The sequence below is a fragment of the Triturus cristatus genome, chromosome 2_1, assembly GCF_964204655.1.
Source record: "Triturus cristatus chromosome 2_1, aTriCri1.1, whole genome shotgun sequence".
NCBI classification, from domain to species: Eukaryota; Metazoa; Chordata; class Amphibia; order Caudata; family Salamandridae; genus Triturus; species Triturus cristatus.
Window position 1 is genome coordinate 1,014,463,948 of NC_140581.1, and position 17,835 is coordinate 1,014,481,782.

General features: G+C 43.2%; 1 protein-coding gene across 1 annotated transcript; it reads left to right on the plus strand.

The window, feature by feature from the left end:
* Positions 1 to 8,064: 8,064 nt before the first annotated feature.
* TZMP1 (transition zone microprotein 1) lies at positions 8,065 to 17,421 on the plus strand. The gene is made up of 2 exons (XM_085640479.1): positions 8,065 to 8,136; positions 15,872 to 17,421. The coding sequence occupies exons 1-2, from the start codon at positions 8,065 to 8,067 to the stop codon at positions 15,980 to 15,982; spliced, it is 183 nt and encodes a 60-aa protein (XP_085496605.1). The 3' UTR covers positions 15,983 to 17,421.
* The last annotated feature ends 414 nt before the right edge of the window (positions 17,422 to 17,835 follow it).

A 17,835-nucleotide genomic window follows, 5' to 3' on the forward strand; every position in this document is an offset into this window, starting at 1 on the left:
TGTGGGTGGCTCTGTGTGCGTGTTGGAGGCTCTGTGTGTGTGGCTCTGTGTGGGTGGCTTTATTTGTAGGTGGCTCTATGCGTTGTGGCTTTGCCTGTGTGTGGGTAACTCTGTGTGTGTGTGTGTGTAGGTGGCTATGTGGGTGGCTTTGTGTGTGTGGCTCTGTGTGTGGGTGCAAATGCAATATGTCTCGCATTTGAGAGTGATTAAGCTATTGACATTGTAAATAACAATGCAGTTTCTTTAAATGTTTTAAAAACAATGTCAGGAGCAATGCCAATAGCTCTAACTTTAACAATGCCGAGACCATTGCATTGTAAATGCTTGTTTAATGTTGCTAGTGTGCAAGTATGCCTTTTGGAATTACTGCAGTCTTGTTTTTAGGTCTCACCTAGCGACGCAGCGCATGCGTTGCTCGCTTGCGAGACTATTGTCGTCGATTTTACTTCGGAAGCGGGGTGGAAGCTCCACCCATGCTTCTGATTGGCACACGTCTAAGATGCGCGCTTTTAATTGGGAGGGAGGCATGTTTGTACCCTCCCTGTCTCCTGTTTGCCATGCCTGTGCGGACAGGAGATGTGCACACGTACGGTGCGCAGCATGGCGTGCTTCCACTTCTCGTGGGCGTCTCTTGCGTTTCACCACAGCGCGCGCATGTCGCGCTTTCACTTTCTTTACTACAAATTGAACAGCAAAGTCCTCTTGAGTGGATTCCTCACAGACCCACTCAATCACTTTTAATTTTGCCGTTAATAAGTAATATTACCCTACATACCTTTCACGGGCCACACACATGTCCTTCACTCTGGATATTTGTAAAACGGAGACCCGCTCTGGTCCTTACCCCGCTAGCACGATACAATTTATGTCTATTTATTATTCACAGTATCCTGTTACTCGCAGCTTGAGGAGGCTGCAAAGGTTTGAACCTGAGCCCAGTGCCAGGCACCTTCAGTGCCCTGAAGGTGATGTAGCACCTAGTCGCCTCCCGCTCCAGATGCTGGCACTAGGTTGGCTCCTCCCCACGTGTTAGACGTTGCCAACCCTGCTGATGGTAGAGCCAAGGTGGCGCTGGCATGAGGTCACTGCCGTGTTCCTGTTATCTGTGTTTTAAATCAGATTAGTCTGCTTAGGAATAAAGCGCTCATTTTGAAAAGGCTAAGAAAAGCGTAAATATAGCTCTGATAAATCACTGCCATGCCCTGCACGGCGCTATTATTCCAAGGTTGTCACAAGTAAAGCTCATTGACTGTACAGTCTCTGCGAGGGGGCATTGCATCATGGGCAGTTATTCATTGCTGAGTACTTTGTTTTTTAGGTTGTAAATAGAAGTTTCACTGCAGTGTGGGGTGACCGCTTTGAGGAACACCCGACTAACCTATGCCCAAGTGACCCCCCAGTGCCTGGCTTCACGTGAATCATTTCACGCGGAGCCTCTGCTGTCTCCAGCCCTGTGCACGGGCGGCTCTTTGTGGAGCGGGCAGCGTGACAGGCTGTGAAAGATGGCCTCTTTGGCTTACTTGAGTGAGTGCGCGCTTGTGAGCCCTGAGCCTTGATGGTACCCTGGGCCTTTTCAGAAGGGCTACATATCCGCAGTACCTCTGCATGCCAGCGGCTGGTATAAGACCTTTGTGCAGGCACATGCCTGTTGGTGGCAGAGAGAACCAGCTGCCGAGAAGAGGTGCCAACGCCGGATACAGGATCCATGTCATGAATGAAGCAATATGTGACATCATCAGCAGTGCATTGCGGGCGCGCGACTTATAGTTAGCAGAACTAACTATAACGGAGGAATTTCTATGGTTTTGTACTAGTGAAATGGCCAGCTAACTATAACACCCCTGAAACCTATGTTTTTTTCTGTGAATTTCTAAGGTTTTTTAAATGCTGTTTGTTTATAAATATGTTATTCATTAAATAGCATTATATATTTTTCAGAAAATTGCAAAAAACTGAATTATTGCTATTTTATTTTTTATCTTAATATATTTATATTATTTTCTTTTAAAAACATTTTTTTTCCAAATCGCGCACTCCAAGCATACACATCACGGTGGGTGCGTGGATTCTAGCCGGCATTTTAGAAAGGTTGTGAACGATCCGCGTACGGTGAGCGACTGCTGCGTGTTTTTCAGTTACACCATATACATTTAATATTACGTGATGTGCGCGATTGGTATGCGACCAGTCCGCGACTCCTGCTCCCGCACATTCACGACACATGCACATTATGGTACGAGATGCTTGCGCGGTGGCGGGTCCCGCGTGACGTCATATACATGCTGGGGCACGCTGGGTGCGCGACTCTCACTAAAACATGTTATGTTCCAAAATGATATGTATGTGTCTTTAATACATATTAGGGCAAGAGATTATCTAAGATATTCATAAAAATAATATATTTGTACTTCTAATAAACTTATATTATTTTTAAATATATTTTCGCGAAGTCTGGTGCATGCATCGTGAGCGCAGAGAACCAGCTCAGCAGAGCCGTTGTAGAGCCAGAGAACCAGGTCAGCAGAGCTGCTCTAGAGCCTAAGAAGCAGGTCAGCAGAGCTGCTCTAGAGCCAGAGACCCAGGTCAGCAGAGCTGTTCTAGAGCCAGAGACCCAGGTCAGCAGAGCTGCTCTAGAGGCCGAGAACCAGGTCAGCAGAACTGCTTTAGAGCCAGAGAACCAGGTCAGCAGAGCTCTTTAGAAGGAGAGAACCAGGTCAGCAGAGCTGCTTTAGAGCCATAGAACCCAGGTCAGCAGAGCTGATTTAGAGGGAGAGAATCAGGTCAGCAGAGCTGCTTTAGAGCCAGAGAACCAGGTCAGCAGAGCTGCTTTAGAGCCAGAGAACCAGGTCAGCAGTGCTGCTCTAGAGCCTTAGAACCCAGGTCAGCAGAGCTGATTTAGAGGGAGAGAATCAGGTCAGCAGAGCTGCTTTAGAGCCAGAGAACCAGGTCAGCAGAGCTGCTTTAGAGCCATAGAACCCAGGTCAGCAGAGCTGATTTAGAGCCAGAGAACCAGGTCAGCAGAGCTGCTTTAGAGCCAGAGAACCAGGTCAGCAGAGCTGCTTTAGAGCCAGGGAACCAGGTCAGCAGAGCTGCTGTAGAGCTTAAGAACCAGGTCAGCAGAGCTGCTGTAGAGCAGAGAACCAGGTCAGCAGAGCTGCTTTAGAGCCAGAGAACCAGGCCAGCAGAGCTGCTCTAGCTGACACTGACTGACTGACTGACTGACACTGACTGACTGACACTCTGACTGACTGACTGACTGACTGACACTGACTACTCTGTACTGCTCACACTCTACTACTCTACTACTCACTCTCTACTACTCTGCTACTCACTCTCTGCTACTCACTCTCTGCTACTCACTCTCTGCTACTCACTCTCTGCTACTCACTCTCTGCTACTCACTCTCTGCTACTCACTCTCTACTACTCACTCTCTACTACTCACTCTCTACTACTCACTCTCTACTACTCACTCTCTACTACTCACTCTCTACTACTCACTCTCTACTACTCACTCTCTACTACTACTCACTCTCTACTCTCTCTCTCTCTCTACTCTCTCTCTCTCTCTACTCTCTCTCTCTCTACTACTGTCTCTACTAGTCACTCTCTGCTAGTCACTCTCTACTAGTCACTCTCTACTAGTCACTCTCTACTAGTCACTCTCTACTGTCACTCTCTACTAGTCACTCTCTAGTCACTCTCTACTAGTCACTCTCTACTAGTCACTCTCTATCACTCATTCTACCACTCACTCTCTACTCTTCACTGTCTACTACTCACTTTCTACTACTCTCCACTACTCAGGGGGAGAAAAACATCAGGTGTTGACAACTTGCTGGAACTGCAGTGCTCGCAGTTGGACTATGGCTTCGATTTGATAATCAAACAAAAACGATTTTTGAGCAGGACAAAAGTGATAGCTCATTCTATACTGGTGTTTACATCCTTATTGGTGCTGGTGCACTGATGATGCTGGTTGGTTTTCTGGGGTGCTGTGGTGCAATTCAGGAGTCGCAGTGCATGCTTGGCCTGCCTTTTGGGAAAACAGACAAGGCATTAAGTGACTCTTATTGATCTTGGCGTCGGACGCAGTGCCCCTGACCTTTCCCGAGCCCCGCTGAGGCACAGGACCCAATCCATTGCTTGCCACAGTGCCGGCCGGGCTCGGCGGTTCGTCCACCTAACAGGTCCGGGACTACAGGGACCAGCAGCCCCGCAGCAACGCCCCCGCCAGCGATATCATAGCGCGCCAGGAGGCGCTATAAAGCCACGCCTGGTCCCTCCTCCCGCGAGGTTGCGCGGGGGTAGCGCCGGGAGAAGCCCGGGACAAGGGCGGGACCGTCTGAGGCCGTCGTAGGCTGAAGCAGGCTGGGCTGGGCCACGTCCCTGTCACCTTCTACCCTGCCCTCATGTGGACCTACGACTAAAGTAACCGTATGCAGTTGTCATTCAGACCACATACGCAGTAAATCTGTGAGTACCACTTGGTCTATTGTTCTATTTGCACCATCAGGACTGGACATTTGTATCCAATTGTAAAACATTGACATTGATCTATACGTGTGTAAAAACCATGGATAAACGTATTTGTTCCGCGGGGACTTTGGACGCTTATCTTTTGCGGGCAGACACAATTATAAGTAATGAAATCGACCTGTTAGAACGTAGACTGTCTGTTGAGCCATCGCACCCTCTCCCGCCAAGCCACTCCTCCCACAGCACAGATTCTCCCTCATCCAAAAGTCCTTACCTTAATTCCCCATCTATATCTCACTCTCCAATCACTCAAATTCCATCAGCTAATATTGATACCCACCCTCGCTCCGTTACTGCCTCCTCTAAGGGCCCATTAACGCGAGTAAGAATGAAACATCCTCAAGATACGCAACCAGGGAAATCGCAGAAAAGGCCTAGGGTAACTAAACAACGTACCGACTCTACTAAATTAAAAATGCTAACTCAAGGTATTCAAACTGACCAGGCGGATTTCCCTTCTACCGTCCAGTCCTACTCCAAAGTAATTCTACCTAGTTCAAACTCAGCATCAACTGTAAATATCAATCTTGACAATCTAGGAAACATCTTGGCACAAAAATTGGATGATATGGCCTCAAGTCTTTATGCCAAAATGAATGAATCACTTAGATCCTTTGAGACCAAACTAATAAACCTTAAAGAACCATCCATATCTCTTCGTGATCCTTCTACTACCCCCACTGAAGATCACACTAACGCCATTTATCAAAAAGACTCATTCTGCCACTCTGGAAAAAATAACCCGCCTAATGGCATTCCCCAACCACCTCTCAGTTTACTAACAAGTAGGAGTCTGATAGATAATAACTCATCTACGATGCATCCTTCAAAAAAAAAACTCTAGTATTTCTACCTACCCCAATAACCCCATCAAAAGGTCTCATTCAAATTCAGTTCGTCCAAATTTGCCGCCCGCCACCTGTCCATACATAGTGGTTTTAACTGGAGTCCCTTCCCTGCACCATGGAGCGACAGAGTCCGGGCCTTCGTTGAGAAATAAAGTGGTTGACTGGCGTGTCAAATATAGACAGTTCAACGTTCATAACTCAAACCAAATCATCATGGCACGTAGAACAGATTGGATTGGTCCTTCAGGAAAAACGATTCAGGGCGACTGCATCATCGTGAACTTTAGATCTCCTAAATTCGCCCGTTCCATTCTAGTGCAAAAAGAGGATCCCTTGCTCAATTCAACCGTAATTTCTGCTCTCCCTCTCGGTTTTTTCTACCGTCCTTCTATTTATTTGCCCAATTCTTCGACTGGTTCAATTCTAACGGAAAATAGATTCAACTCCCTCTCACCAATTGAGGAAGTTGATTGACTACTTTTGGTCCCACAGTCCCCTCAAACGTCTATAACTGTTCAATCCCCTAGTAAAAAACAATTTCAACTAAATTCCGGTTCTGACCTACTATACCCTACAATGAGTAAACTACCATCTCTTTTTCCTTCTCATGTCTCACCACCTTCCATCTTTTACCAACCAGTCTCACCTACTCTTCCAACTCTTACCGCCACTCAAATTAATACACAAAGTACTTCTCACATAGATTCTAACCCAATCCCATTCCCCGAGGTCCCCCTTCCTATTCAAACAATCTCACAAAATACTCCCCTAAAGCCTTCCTCTTGCCACACACTAAGGTCCATTTTTTGGAACATTGCAGGCCTGCACTCTAAAATTCAAAAGGAGGGCTGGCTTGAATTTCAGTCGTTACGACATCATCTGCATGCAGGAAACCTGGGCTCTTTTACCTATCCACTTAAATGGTTACAAAACTTTCTCTTCCCCTGCGCTTCCCTCACCCTCAGGGCGGGCCAAGGGAGGCCTAGCGATTTACATCTCGAATCTTATTCCAGGCCAACTTATTAAAGTATTAAAAGTCGAATCTAACTACCAGATCCTATCCATTATTTTAAATAAACATACTCACTTTCTGATAGTTAACTTTTATAATAACCTGCAAGACACAAAATTGTCAGGATTATTGCAAGAAATTCAATCCTTTCTAATGGACTATTTTCACCAGCCCCAATTAACAATCCCTTCCTGATCTGGGGGGGAGACTTCAATTTATCATTCTGTAATGAAAATAAGATCACTTGTGGCCTTATGGATTCCAACGAAACCCCCGTTACTCATTTTTCTCATTCCCTCAAAGGCTCCCTGATGAACCAAATCATGTCCTCATTACAAATTACTTTTTCCAATGAACTGCCAATTCCACCAATCAAGCTAACTCCAACCTATCATGGCAGAGGTGCTATGTCGTGCATAGATTTTATACTCCTGTCCTTTAGTGCAGTCAATCTGATTACCAATTTTACCACTCATGACTGCATTTACAGCGACCACTTTCCCATCTCCATCACTTTGGATTTACCCGGCTCCTCCACTCATGTAGTAAATTCACTACATCAGAATAACCTTACAATGAACCGGCCAAATGGCTACACCCTAAAGTGGTCTTGTATCAACCCTGAAACAATTCTGAAAGAGCTTATTACAGGGAATAGGGCAGCCTTTTCATCCTGTCTAGCAGACTCCTCCTCTCCTTCTGAGATATTATCAAACTTTCAGATTATTATAAGAGAAATCAATAAGGCCCTAACCACTCCCCTCAAATCCAAAAAGACATCTACATTCAGCTGGTTTAATTCCACCTGTTCTAAGGCCCATAAAGCGCTCAAAGTAGCATTAAAGAAAGTCCCGCGAAATAAAACTGAGGTCGCCCAAATTAGAAAGTTCTATTACGAGTCCTTAAAGAATAGTAAATCAGAACTAAAAGAAGAACTCTGGTCTGCCCTCCATAATAGCTCTAAAGCAAAGGATTCTACAGCTTTTTGGGAGGTAATCAACTCATCCTTCCTCTCAGCCCCAAAAAATCAAAACTCTCTAGTGGTGGCTATACCGGAGCAAGAATGGATCAGCCATTTTTCCCAGATATTTAGCTCCACTCACCCTTCCCCATCATCTTCAAATTTTCAGGTTACCCAAGCCTCTACCTACGACCCGCACCCCATCCTCCTTGAATTCACCCTGGATGACATCACTTTAGCCCTGAAAGCCAGCAAGGGGGGAAAGGCTCCAGGACCGGATGGGGTTCCTGTAGATATATATAAGTCCAACACCGATTGTGGGCTCCCCTTCTACTCAGAGTACTAAATGCATCCAGCAAGACAGGACCAATGGACTCATGGTCTGAGTCCATATTGGTTCCAATATTTAAAAAAGGGGATCGCAACAGCCCGACTTGCTACCGACCCATCTCTTTGCTTGACTCCCTCGGCAAAGTGGTGGGTCGTGTTCTACTTGACCGACTCCAGTGCTGGGCAGACCACAGCAACATCATCTCAGATATACAATATGGCTTTAGAGAGGGTCTGGGAACAATCGACCAGGTCCTGAATCTAATACTGATTAGAGGTAAATACGTGAACGCAAAGGGAGGCAATTTCCATATGGCCTATGTAGATCTTTCCGCAGCGTTCGACTGCGTTTCTCACACAAAACTATGGTCAATCATGTTGGACATAGGGGTAGATAAGACCATAGTTAACTACATCCGAGAACTTTACTCTGGCGCTACCGCCAAAGTAAGATTCGGTACAGGGGGCCAACTTTCATCATCTTTTAAAGTGGAACGGGGAGTAAGACAGGGATGCGTCCTGGCCCCCTTCCTGTTTACCATCTACACCAACGGCTTAGAGGCAGCCATGTTGGAAGGGAGCCAGGACCTACCTCTGATCAAAAATCGACCAATCCCCGCATTACTATATGCCGATGATGCGGTAATTCTTGCCCGCACCCCACTTGAACTCCAACGCTCCCTGGTCCGTTATCATAACTTCATGTCCAATCTTGATTTAAAAATCAATCCGCACAAAACTTTCATTATGTCCTCCGGCAAAACATCACCAAAGGGCCCAGGCATCTTTATCACCACTACCAAGATAGAAAATACAATAACCTACCCCTACTTAGGAGTGGTGATAGATAACAAGGAGACCTGGAAAAGGGCAATTGAGTCGAGAAAACATCAGTTTTTAAAGGCCACCATGGCTCTAATGTCCTTCACCCAGAGACTCGGAAAGAGATCCCCGAAGGAAATCTTGGAGATCTATCGCCCAAAATGCATCTCATCTGCCATCTATGGTGCGGGTATCTGGGGGTCATGCCCGAGTAGACTCCATCCAAAAAACAGAAAACTCCTTCTTGAGATATCTACTATCACTCCCTCAATCCTCATCTACCTATGCCTGCCACCAAGAACTTGGCATGCCATTTATAACCGATCTTATCCGTTTGCAACCAATTCTCCTCTGGCACCGTATCTGGACTTCAGACAAGACGTCATTAACCAAAGAAATTATCACCGACTGTCAAAAATTGGATCATTCTGTTAAAGTTCCCTGGCTAAACTTTGTACGTAATTTTCTTAATGATTTGGGTTATCCGAATTTCTATTCCTCACCATACGATATGCTAAGAATATCCCACAAATCACTCAAAATAGAGTATCTAAAACACCTCGACAATCTCCGGTTAACAACAGAAGCCAACAAACCTTCCGTTCAGCACTCCCTTCTAATCCAAACTTCCTTCAAAATCGAGCCCTATCTGTCCTCCTGTTTTCCAATTTATGATGTCTTTCTACTTACCAGATTCAGATTTAACAATTTACACCGATTAATTACTTTTCCGAACCCAAATGACTGGTCAAAGGTCCTCTCCACATGTCCCTGCGATGATCTTTCTTTACAGTCCCTTTTACACGTTACTTTCTTTTGTAAATATTTTATTGAACCTAGAAAACGGTGGCTGAAACCTGTTCTGAAACAATTGTCAATGCGCAAATGCCGTCCAGCATTACTGGTACTACAAATGTTAGAGTCTCCTGCAATTTGTTTTAATATTGCCATGTTCTTAAAATTTTGTATAAGGCACAGATCAAATCTTTAATCATTAATTACTTAGTTGTCCTGATTGTTAGCTGTATATCATCAAATCTCACATAAAGACAAAAATCAATGCCATAAAGTATTATTCATATTATTACATACATTTTTGCTGATAATCAAGTTTCCATCTACCTTCGATATGTCTTGAGGATCAACTATGCTCATTCTTTAAAGACCTTGATCTGTCAGATTTTTCTTGAATCCATTGTTATTACATGAATTTTTATTAACTTGCTAAAATTGTTGTATTTGTACTTTGCTTTTATGGATGTGCTTTACTTCCGAATAAAGCTTTTATTGTATTGTATACTCACTTTCTACTCACTCTCCACTACACTCTCCACTACTCACTCTCCACTACTCACTCTCCACTACTCACTCTCCACTACTCACTCTCCACTACTCACTCTCCACTACTCACTCTCCACTACTCACTCTCCACTACTCACTCTCCACTACTCACTCTCTACTACTCGCTCTCCACTACTCACTCTCCACTACTCACTCTCTACTAGTCGCTCTCTACTAGTCGCTCTCTACTAGTCGCTCTCTACTAGTCGCTCTCTACTAGTCGCTCTCTACTAGTCGCTCTCTACTAGTCGCTCTCTACTAGTCGCTCTCTACTAGTCGCTCTCCACTACTCAACTACTCACTCTCTACTACTCTCTCTACTACTCACTTTCTACTACTCACTCTACTACTCGCTCTACTACTCACTCTACTACTCACTCTACTACTCACTCTACTACTCACTCTACTACTCACTCTACTACTCACTCTACTACTCACTCTACTACTCACTCTACTACTCACTCTACTACTCACTCTACTACTCACTCTACTACTCACTCTCTACTACTCACTCTCTACTACTCACTCTCTACTACTCACTCTCTACTACTCACTCTCTACTACTACTCTCTACTAGTCGCTCTCTACTAGTCGCTCTCCACTACTCGCTCTCCACTACTCTCAACTACTCACTCTCTACTACTCACTCTCTACTACTCACTCTCTACTACTCACTCTCTACTACTCACTCTCTACTACTCACTCTCTACTACTCACTCTCTACTACTACTCTCTACTAGTCGCTCTCTACTAGTCGCTCTCTACTAGTCGCTCTCCACTACTCGCTCTCCACTACTCTCAACTACTCACTCTCTACTACTCACTTTCTACTACTCACTCTACTACTCGCTCTACTACTCACTCTACTACTCACACTACTACTCACACTACTACTCACACTACTACTCACTCTACTACTCACTCTACTACTCACTCTCTACTACTCGCTCTCTACTAGTCGCTCTCTACTAGTCGCTCTCTACTAGTCGCTCTCTACTAGTCGCTCTCTACTAGTCGCTCTCCACTACTCTCAACTACTCACTCTCAACTACTCACTCTCTACTACTCTCTCTACTACTCTCTCTACTACTCTCTCTACTACTCTCTCTACTACTCTCTCTACTACTCTCTCTACTACTCGCTCTACTACTCGCTCTACTACTCGCTCTACTACTCGCTCTACTACTCGCTCTACTACTCGCTCTACTACTCGCTCTGCTACTCACTCGCTCTGCTACTCACTCGCTCTACTACTCACTCGCTCTACTACTCACTCGCTCTACAACACTCTCTGCTACTCACTCTCTGCTACTCACTCTCTGCTACTCACTCTCTGCTACTCACTCTCTGCTACTCACTCTCTGCTACTCACTCTCTGCTACTTACTCTCTGCTACTCACTCTCTGCTACTCACTCTCTGCTACTCACTCTCTGCTACTCACTCTCTGCTACTCACTCTCTGCTACTCACTCTCTGCTACTCACTCTCTGCTACTCACTCTACTACTGTCTACTACTCTCTGCTACTCACTCTCTGCTACTCACTCACTGCTACTCACTCTCTACTACTCACTCTCTACTACTCACTCTCTACTACTCACTCTCTACTACTCACTCTCTACTACTCTACTACTCTCTCTCTACTACTCTACTACTCACTCTCTACTACTCACTCTCTACTACTCACTTTCTACTACTCACTCTACTACTCGCTCTACTACTCACTCTACTACTCACACTACTACTCACACTACTACTCACACTACTACTCACTCTACTACTCACTCTCTACTACTCGCTCTCTACTACTCGCTCTCTACTACTCGCTCTCTACTAGTCGCTCTCTACTAGTCGCTCTCTACTAGTCGCTCTCTACTAGTCGCTCTCCACTACTCTCAACTACTCACTCTCTACTACTCTCTCTACTACTCTCTCTACTACTCTCTCTACTACTCTCTCTACTACTCGCTCTACTACTCGCTCTACTACTCGCTCTACTACTCGCTCTACTACTCGCTCTACTACTCGCTCTACTACTCACTCGCTCTACTACTCACTCGCTCTACTACTCACTCGCTCTACTACTCACTCGCTCTACAACACTCTCTGCTACTCACTCTCTGCTACTCACTCTCTGCTACTCACTCTCTGCTACTCACTCTCTGCTACTCACTCTCTGCTACTCACTCTCTGCTACTCACTCTCTGCTACTCACTCTCTGCTACTCACTCTCTGCTACTCACTCTCTGCTACTCACTCTCTGCTACTCACTCTACTCTCTGCTACTCACTCTCTGCTACTCACTCTCTGCTACTCACTCTCTGCTACTCACTCACTGCTACTCACTCTCTACTACTCACTCTCTACTACTCACTCTCTACTACTCACTCTCTACTACTCACTCTCTACTACTCTACTACTCTCTCTCTACTACTCTACTACTCTACTACTCTCTCTCTACTACTCTACTACTCTCTCTCTACTACTCTCTTTCTCTTCTCTACTACTCTCTTTCTCTTCTCTACTACTCTCTTTCTCTTCTCTACTACTCTCTTCTCTCTACTACTCTCTTTCTACTCTCTACTACTCTCTTTCTACTTTCTACTACTCTCTTTCTACTTTCTACTACTCTCTTTCTACTCTCTACTACTCTCTTTCTACTCTCTACTACTATCTTTCTACTCTCTACTACTCTCTCTCTACTCTCTACTACTCTCTCTCTACACCTCTGCCTCTCTACACCTCTGCCTCTCTACACCTCTGCCTCTCTACACCTCTGCCTCTCTACACCTCTGCCTCTCTACACTTCTGCCTCTCTACACTTCTGCCTCTCTACACTTCTGCCTCTCTACACCTCTGCCTCTCTACACCTCTGCACCTCTACCTCTCTACACGCACACATATGCACATATATATATATATATATATATATATATGTGTGTGTGTGTGTGTGTGTGTGTATATATATATATATATATATATATATATATATATACAAATATAAATGCATGCATATATATACATATATGCATGTTATGTACATGAAAGTCTGACAAACACTAATACAAGCAAAGCTAAAAAACCACCTAATTACAAACCGAATTGCTTTAACTTAAACGAGGGTGAGACCTATGGCATTTTCAATGCTTGTTTACTTTAGTTCCATTAAAAAGGCATTCAGATGTGTCACACATTTGCCATAAATTCTGAATGTTAGCACTCTAGTTGCTCATTAGATAACTGTAGTAAAGCTACTGCTCACCAGGGAAGTCTGCTGCGGGTATTCAAAGTGCATGTTTCAGTCTGCATGTCAGACTTTTGTAATTAAATTTGAGAAGTCAAAATGTGCCCTAATTTTTCTTTCTGCAGCACTAATCATAATTTCTATGGCAAAATGAACCCCCTCATTTTGTTTCTTTGAAAATTAAATGTTTTAAGAGTTACCACTTTATTCCAATCAAGATGGCTTCAGGTGTGCCATACGTTTGTCATAAGTAGAACTGTTAGCGCTCTAGTTGCTCTTTAGAACACTCTGGTAAGCTGCAGTAGAACACAAAGGAATCAACTGACAGTCTCTGCCCTTGTTGGATGTACATGTTTTACTGAGAATGTCAGACTTCATTCTCACATGACTGAGAAAGATAATGTGAATTTACAGAAAATATGCTCTCAGTTTAGCTTATAGATCACCATCCAAACCTCTGTGGGAAAAGCATGAGAAAATAGTTTTCTCTCAAACATGATTCATGATATCCCAGCAGAAGGCTTTTTCACATGGTAAAATCACCTTCGAACACACCACAATTCCTAAAATGAGTATGGTACCATCAACAAATGATTTATAATGTAACTAAAGTCTTAAAACCTTCTATTAACTGCAATGCTTTTTAATGAGGTGCTATCATGTATATTGGTCCCAAGATGGCTGCCAACACTTCTTGGATGAAATGCTGACAGCCAATCATATCTCACGATGAGATGTGTGGTTCGGCTCCGCCCAGATATATCTATGATTTTACTTTTGATTTTCTCAGCAACTACTGAACGGATTTACACCATTTAACCAAAAGGCACGACTCTGGACTAAGGGCTACCTCTTTTCCAAATTTCGTGTAATTCCGTTCAGCAGTTCGGGCTGCAGCTGCGATTAACGGTTCCTATGGAAAATTGCATGGGGAAAACACGTTTTGGGACCCCCACTATTTTCTCGGCCCCCGCTTGATGAATCACCCTGAGACTTTCAGGATAGGAGCGGACCGGAGCACCCCACCAGTTTTGAAAAATTTGTGAAGATTCGTCAACCGGCGCCAAAGTTATTCCAAATAGAATGTTGCGGATTTCCTATGGATAATAGGTCCTAACTATAACTACCTACTGGCGACCGCCAGTAGGTAATATATATAGTTTACATTCTACTTTATTATTTCATTTCGTTATTCTAGTATTTTACATTTATAATTGAATGTTTTGTTATTGCATTATTCACAGATGATACATTGGGAAAATGTGCAACTCTGAAATTGAATTTTTCCATGTGTATTTGTTAGTCTGCCATGTGGTGGCGCTGTTGATCTAATTTAGGGATGAGCAATAGTTGTTTATTAATTAAATATAAATAAAAAATTGTTAATACTGCCTCCGAAGCCATTCTTATAGCTTTGGGAGCCTGGAATTGGTTGAATTGCCACACTTGTAAGAGTGTGGTGGTTGGTAATTGTGTTGATAGTGTCATTGGCAGTGCTGGCAGGGGCAATGGGTGGTGCAAACTGCAGTGGCCTCTTGACGAGGACCCTGGTGCTTATTTGTTTTTCTAAAAATAAGCATGAATTCTCACCGTGATCTGTCCTGCACTTGAAAATAACAATGCTTGATTTTTGAGGGTCAAAACGTTAATCTGAAAGTTAAAAATCCACTTCCTGAAGGGAAGTCTAGGGAAATGGTAATACCTGTGAAATATGACATTACAGGATGCTCTTTAAAAGTGGTAGACCGAGCCTTGCACATGCTTTCTAGGCAAAATAATGCCCCAAACCTAGGTAAAATATAAGCTTTTCCATCTATTTCATCTAACCATGTCTTTGCTCTGCTGATGTGATGCTGCCTGATCAGGCACCACAGCAACAGATCCCACACACAGTGTTACTTACGTTTTGCCCCAAAATCGACCTGAAAATACAAAAAGTAGCATTTAGGTTTCATCTTGATGAAGATTAATGCTGTAACTTCTACAATCATAGAAAAGTGTTGTGTTTAGAGCATATATTAATGAAATCAAGCGATGAGAGGAATAAAACAGACGAGTGTTAATGGAAACCGTGTGATGTTTTTGCAGGCTTACATTTTGTTACCAAGGTTCACTGAAGAATATATCTGATGAGTATACCATTGATGGGGTTGTGCTAACAGCCATCAGGCAAGAGACATATATTAGGATCGGAAAACACCTTCTGCACTAGAAAACCATTGATTCTCCTCAGGGGCTTAGCTTTGGGGGTGGGTGTTTGGGGTGTTGCACCCTCCTGAAAAATGTATTCTGTAGTTAATAGTTGGGTACATGTACTTTCAGTGTGGTACGATGAAGGGTCTGTCGCATTTCACCTGGGATGTTTACATGCCCACATTGACTGAAACGCACTCTCTCTCTTTTCTCAGTTTTGAAGGCCTTAAAATGTTGAATAGTTTGAAAAATGTGTTTTAACTGCCCCTAACAACCTGCGCTTCTCTTGTTCCACTGCCCCTTAACCCCCCCACCCCCCCTCTCCCTATCCTGTTTCTCATATAATGGGTTAACAAGATATCCCAGCGTGATATTTGGGAAATCTGATGCTCACCCCCTACCTCCCGCCCCATCCCCCAATCTTATTGACCAAGCTACGCCCCTGATCCTGCTTAACATAAACAAGCGGCTTGGAAGTTAACATTTACAGCTGGTAGCATTGCGTTGCACAACACTGCTATTTGATAAAGCAAGGCGTACGCAGGATTTTTAAAAAGTGTTTTGTCTTCTTTATCGTTTACAGATTCTCTCTGCTGCTGTACTACTTTCCTGGGGATATGTCATTTATGCAACCAGGCTTGCAGCTTCATGGCAGCTTCAGGCGAAATTCCCAAACCAGAAGCTAGGTACTTAAGGAAACTTTACAGAAATCTCTCCTGGATTTTTCAAAGCTCTCGTCGTTTAAACTGTTTTCTGCGGCTAGGATCCAATGACTGCTTTTGGATACTCACCCTTCATATTAAATGTTTTAATTGCTCTGTTTGTAAGGGCATCTTAGTTATTTTCAGAAGACCATGGGCATATCTCTTCTCACCGACGAAAGGCCGAGTAAAACTTATCCTGGAATTTATTCCGCAAGACTTTGAGCACACCAGACAGATGACTGCACCAAAGAACGCTTGATGGGTTTTAGCAGCAGGAACGTGGAATTTAGCTGAAAATGTATACATCACAGGGTCACACCCTTGACATTTAGCAATACCAAACTTATCGTATTGTACTCTTGGAATTTGTTTTCACGGAAAACTACATACAGTACGGCGCTCTCTTCTGCAAAGTATCCTAAAAACAACCATGAGCTTCCAGTGTTTATCATGAATCTAGAAAGGGTGCTGAAATTGACATGAAATCAAAATATTATTAATCATAACCAAATAAAATGTACAAATATTCCATGAATATCCAACTCGGCACGTGAATGACTCCTACTAAACGTTCCTAACTGTCCCTAATCAAGTATAAGAAATACATACAAAATTGTTAGGAAGATGTAACCTCCCTCAGTTATTACCAAGTAGAAAACAAATAAGTAACAACATGTACAGAATTACTTAACGGTGGTGTAATACGAAATGGCAACACAAACATTAAAACTGTTTTACTAGATTTAGAAATGTCCCTGATGAAAGTGATTCAAAGGCATACATGCCAATATCTAACGAAATCAGGCGGAGGAGTCCCGAATTTCGAAGCAAAGAAATGGCTTTGACTGTCTCACATCTCAAATTGTCTCTTCTTCAATTGAATTCAATGGGGGAAATGCATTCTCCCGATTTATTGTTCTAAAATCTCCCATGTTCCTCTTCTAAAATGCTGGCATACATGCAATCGCCATTTCCATACATAAAAATGTGATTGCAGTGTGCTATTCACATATTAAGTAATCCGTTTGAAACGACATAAGAACTGTACACCTCCACTATTGCAATCTAGCATACTTTTTATATGATGTTGCTCTTGTGTGTGTCCCTATTGATGAAGTATTGTATGAAGCCCTATTAGAAAGCAGGAAGCAGTGCTATCTCGCACCTTACTTGACTACTTTTTAAACTCCTAAACAGAGATTTTAGAATCGATTTAAAAAAAAAAAAAAAAAAAGTTTAGATTTGCAATAAACGTTTTGAATTTATTCATTGTAATGTCGGAACAAATTAAGCAAGAACAATTCAGTGGTGAGTTAGTATAATTCTTTCGGTCAAACTGAGGAGACCAAAACATCCAGCTACTACTTTCTAGGGAAAAAAAGAGGAAGAAGCTTTCAAGGAATTTACCATCTCCACTCAGCAGTAGGAATCTTGCAAGAGAAAATAAAAAAAAAATACTTGAACACAGGGTATACCTAGAAATGTTATCATCCACTACCATATAAGTCAGAAAATCAAGGAATGTGCGACAGTAATAAAAATAGCTTTCGCTTTAATTATATTTGCTCATTAACAAAGTCCTCTTTAAATATCACACTTTACTTCTCCTTGTAATAAATACCTTAAATGCAAATCAGCTTAGTATTGCATGCTCGGACACGGGAACCATCGGACTGAAAATGTATCCAAAAATTCAATTCCTCAAGTAAACTACAAGTAAAATAGGGAGTGTACGCCACACGTACACAGACCACTTTCTGAAAACTACAGCCAAAGTTGTACATCGAGCCTGAAAAAGCAAGACATGCTTACTTTCAAGAATATCAGTGCAAGAAAAGGTACT